Source organism: Cornus florida, unplaced genomic scaffold, assembly GCF_030987335.1.
Source record: "Cornus florida cultivar Cherokee Brave unplaced genomic scaffold, ASM3098733v1 CherokeeBrave_3.0.0_Hap2_Chr03, whole genome shotgun sequence".
In the NCBI taxonomy this organism is placed as follows: domain Eukaryota; kingdom Viridiplantae; phylum Streptophyta; class Magnoliopsida; order Cornales; family Cornaceae; genus Cornus; species Cornus florida.
In genome coordinates, this window is record NW_026775573.1 from 75,066,880 (window position 1) to 75,072,047 (window position 5,168).

At 39.9% G+C, this 5,168-nt stretch overlaps 1 protein-coding gene across 1 annotated transcript; it reads right to left on the reverse strand.

The window, feature by feature from the left end:
* Positions 1 to 1,726: 1,726 nt before the first annotated feature.
* LOC132298837 (uncharacterized) lies at positions 1,727 to 3,709 on the reverse strand. Its single transcript, XM_059795178.1, has one exon. It carries the CDS (start codon positions 3,707 to 3,709, stop codon positions 1,727 to 1,729), a length of 1,983 nt encoding a protein of 660 aa, XP_059651161.1.
* Between the last annotated feature and the right edge of the window lie 1,459 nt (positions 3,710 to 5,168).

Genomic DNA, 5,168 nt, shown 5'->3' on the forward strand with positions numbered 1-5,168 from the left:
AGTTAAAAAGAAAGCTTTGATTATGAGAAAAAATGATAACTTGATTGAATGACATCAAAGAAAAGGAAGCTACAAAGAAAGAATGAAAGAGATTAATTTAAGGGATAATTCCATAAAAATGAAATTTTGGGGGTCAAAAGACAAAATAATGGAGTCAAAATTAAGTTTTCTAAATTAATAGAATTTTCTCAAAGTCTGAGTGGACATGAAAATTTACTGTACATCTTAATTTGTTGCCTAAAATAACCTTCATTCATTGTCTTTTTCTCTCTCTAACCTCTACAACAGATCATATGGGTCTCTCTTCTCTGTTTTCCTTCGCCGACCACCCCATCCTCTCCAGCCAGCCACGACCACCATCATCACATCATCAAATAAATTACAACACCCAAATATATGCAAATATAACAATACAAAACGAATTCAACAATCCGCTTCAGAATGCACCAAATTCAAAACCCAAAATTCGGGTGGCTTTTCAATTTTTTTTTTTTTTTTTTTTTTTTAAGATTAAGAGGATTCTTCTAGTTGAAATTGTTACAAATTAAATGAATTAATTTTGCAGTTGACAATGTTTAAACAAATTACAACTTTTGGAACTAGAGACACATTACCACATTGTTCAATTTTAATTTTTAATCAATTACATACTGTGGAGGGAAAAAACTCCTACACATACCCTTTGAAACTTAGATGTATTGTCCTGAAAGTGAATAATGTGACGAATTGTTGAATTTTGGGTTTGAATTTGGTGCATTCTGAAGCGGGTTGTTGAATTATTTTTGTATTGTTATGTTTGCATATATTTGAGTGTCGTAATTTATTTGGTGATGTGATGATGGTGGTGGTGGCGGCGGTGGCAGCGGCGGCTGCTGGCTGGAGAGGATGGAGGTGAAACAAAGAAGGTGAAGGTTATTCTGGGTAACAAATTAAGATGTATAATATATTTTCATGTCCAAGTCACATTTTGAGAAAATTTCATTAATTTAAAAAATTTAATTTTGACTTTATTCTTTTATCCTTTGACCCTTAAAGCTCTATTTTTATGGAATTATCTCTTAATTTAATGATTTCAATGATAGAGAAGGAAGAAAGAAAGAAACAAACCATTTAGACCTTTGTTCATGAATGTCATGTAGGCTCACTGAACTGTGGGAAGATTCACCTATCGGAAAAAGTTTTCAATATCACAGATGTATTTATATACGTATTTCCGTCCAATCCAATGTATAATCAACTCTCTATTTGCTTTGATGAACAAAAATAGATAATTTTTTATTTATTTTTTAAATATGACTGTACATCATGCATTGAAACTCTCTATTTGCTTTGATGTACAAAAATAGATATATATATATATATATATATATATATATATATATATTTAAAAAAAGATGACTGATTGAACGGGAATTGAACGTGTAAAATATCCCGTATATTTTATACTTTCTCCTTCCTCTGTCAGACTGTCAATCTCTCTATCCTTTTCGTTAAGTTTTTAAACCATACCACATTATTTAATCTTACTACAGAATAAGAAAAATGGGACTATGGGAGTGTCTAAGAAGTAACTGTTCATTCTTCTAAACAATTACCACCAAGACTGATGATGGTTACAACAAAGCTAACTCTATATACACTCCATGATAGTGAAAGATAACAAAAGAAAAACAGAAAATTTTTGCAAAGTTATTCGCGGCAATAATGTACAAATTTTACCCAATGATCAATAGAGTCCTCTTGAACCTCTGGACTGATAGAGTTCCAATCTAACTTTGGCTTCAAACAGCAGTGTTTCAATTGAAGGATCTTGTATTAAAGGCCCCTGCTTTGTCGCCCACTCGAGCACCATGAGCACCTCTTCCTGAGCTAATACTTCATTATCCGGGATGTGCATTGCGACGTAACACAAGAGAACTAATGCTGGCACTTGAACAATTTGTTCACCAAAGTAAACAATTTGAATCAGGTGCTTTGAACCTCCTGCTTCTATGATGGCTTTGGAGTGATTAATGTGGAGAAAATTGTCCGTGCACGCGAATTTGGTCAGCGCCACAAGTGCCTCCAGAGTAACCTCAGCATCCCTTTCATCCAAGAGTTGGACTAATGGCGCGATCATTCTTGTCTCGGTTGCCCTGAAAGTCCTTGCCAAGTGCCCAATAATTCTAATGCAGGGTATGATGAAGTCTGAGTCTGTACCGATGATTATTCTCAACAACTGGTCTACAACGGCTTTGGCAGCCGGTGCAGTGGGCTTGAAAGCGTTGCGCCTCAGTTCAGCATGTTGCTCTGCCACTGCAGTGATCTCCATCAATGCCATGGCCGAGTTGTATTGAACTTCATCGGGGCCTTTCTCTAACAGAATCGCAAAGCAGAGAAGTGCTCTGGACTCTGTTACGCTTTGACATATGGTGACATTTCCTTCACAGAGATGCCAAAGGGCTCTTGCAGCCATTGCCTTCATCTGAGCCTTGGTCTCCGGATCTTCGGATTCCCTCACCTTATCGCTAGTTCCACTGGACGAACCATGCTGCTGACTATGATTATGGTGGGTTGGGTGGTGGTGGTGGTGGTTTTTTGGCCTTGGATTGTTGAGGTTAGTCTTGGCATGGTTAGTTTGGCTAGGTGGATGAGTGCTCTGTGGTGGGGTTGACTTGGATTGGGTTTTCAAGGCTGTTATTAAACTCTGCATCTGACTGGGATTGTCATTACCCATTGGATGAGAAATCTGACTAGTGAGCAGTTGCTCATATTCTTCTTCATTGTGTATGTTGTTAGTGTTCTTATTACCCATTAAAAGTGTGTGGATTGACATCCCTTGTTTGCTAGCAATTGCATACTTACTATGCTCTTGAACCGTTTCAAACGCCAGATGACCAACGAGCAATCGAATTACATTGTTCTGAGCGAAATGGTCTTGGCATTTTGGGTGATGTGCAGCTAATTCCGAGACAGCCCAAGCCACCACAATCTGAACCTTCATCTTACCTTCTTTGAGGATTTTCACAAACACCGCGGCAACACCGGCATTCACAATGTGTTCAACGCTTTCCGGGTCACGACCGAGAAGGCCTATGGCCCTCGCCGCGTTCTCCTGACCCTCTATTCGTCCCTCTTTGGCCAGCTTCAGCAGCGGCACGACCCCTCCTTCCTCGATAATGAGCTTCCCGTACCGGGCATTGTCCCGAGCCAACGAGACAAGAGAATTGGCCGCATCTGTCCGTTCCTCAATCGAGCCCGAACACAGAATTGCAATCTGCTCCCATATGAGGCAGAGGATGGGCTCATTGGTAGCAATAGGTGGCAGCCCAAGGTACTCGTCGTCCTCGCGGTCATTGGCTGGAGTGGACACCTGGAGGAGCCACGACACGTCCCCGATGGAATTCTCGAGCTGCTGGGATGTCTTGCGGAAGGCTGCAGTGGGGATGATGGTGAAGACACGTCTAAAGCCGTTGGCACTGCATTTAATGATGAGGGCTAAGGCCTTGTCCAGGATTTGCTCGGTGTCGTCGATGATGCGGCGCGTGGGACGCTCATAAAGGTCATTGCTGGCACGCGCCGCCTGTCTGAGGAGGCCAGCCAGTTTCTCGCTCTTAGCCTTTATCTCCGCGCATTCTTGTTTGAATAAGCTAACATCGTCAGCCGCTTTGGCCACGTGATCAGCTAATTGGATTGGCTTTGCTAGGATTTGTTTCACTATGTCCGCCATATTCCCACAGCGAACCCCTAGCCCAAAAACTCAATATTTTCTAGAGAGAGAAAGTAGAGATGGTTAGTTTTCAATTTCGTGTCACTTGATCAAAATGGGATGTGAGGAACTTTTTTGGGTTGCATGTTGTTGCTTTTTAAGTTTGTGTGATCAACACACACAATTTTTGAGGTGTCAAATGCCATGGGTCTTGAGGTATAATGAAAACAAACACATGCTTGTCTTTCTTTTGCCATCCACACGAGGGTGGTGGATGGTGGTGGCGGAGGAGGAGGAGGCGGTGGTGGCGGCGGAGGGTGTCTGCTAAATTAGGCTGGGGTTTTACAATTTTGTCAACCGCAATTCTCTCTCTTGTTTTGCTGTAACAATAGTATAAAAAATTACAGTTGCAACCTTATTCATAGGAAGTGCATCGGATGGTATAAACTGTATAGGGGCGTAGGAGAGAGAAAATGTACCACTTTCTGTTGTTTGGGAGTGGAGTATACGCTCCAATCGGAGGGTGGCCATGTCATCTTTAAGGTGATGGCTATGCACGTATTGTTTAATGAGAGTGGGGTTTTGTTCAAGATGATTTTGTAACGTGATTCACGCATGAGAATATTACCATTGCTTTTTGATCCATAATCTACACAGTACTACCGAGTTAATTAAACCATATTGTTTAGGGGAAAGAAAAAAAATTTAAAAGAAATGAGGTACTATTAATTGGCGAAGAGGTTAATTGGCTGAGAGAGCCAACTAAAATAATAATGTCAGATTATTAGAATTCACTTTAAAAAAGTTAAATATATTAGGATGACATGAAAAAAAAAAAATAAAAGAAAAAGAAAAATGAAGGAACTCAAGTAACCGACTCCGCGTATGGATAGATGACTTTGCGTATGCCCTTCCTTCATCGTTTGCTAAGTGCTGGTGGTAAGTGTAAGTGGAAGCGGAAGAAAGTGGGTATTTGAAAAGCGAGAAATAAGTGTGTTTTTGAGGGTGAGTGTTGTTGGCGGTAGTTTCAACTAATTAAATAATTTTTAAGTGAAGAGAAAAGAGAAACAAATATTGTATTGTATTGAATTCTTTGTTGTGTTGATATGTCTTAACAACAAATCCCTTACACTATTCTTCCATAGACCTTTGAACTTTTCAAGACAATTTTCAACCACACATATGATGTATGCACTCACATGATACATGCACTCACTTGATACATGTACCTTCTTGATACATGTACAATAACAATACATGAATAAACCCAAATGCACAATGAACATGGCATTAATTTATTTTTAACAAGTGTTGGGACTCTAATTGGGTGGTTGCTTTGGCATGCTCTCAGTTATGGGAGTTTAAAAATGTATGATCTTTCATTGTCTCCACCTTAAGTTCTGGCGAATCTGTTTCAGGTCCTGTGGAATCCTCTCCGTCTCCTTCTCAATGACTACCCCCGAGTGGTGGTTTGGTTAAA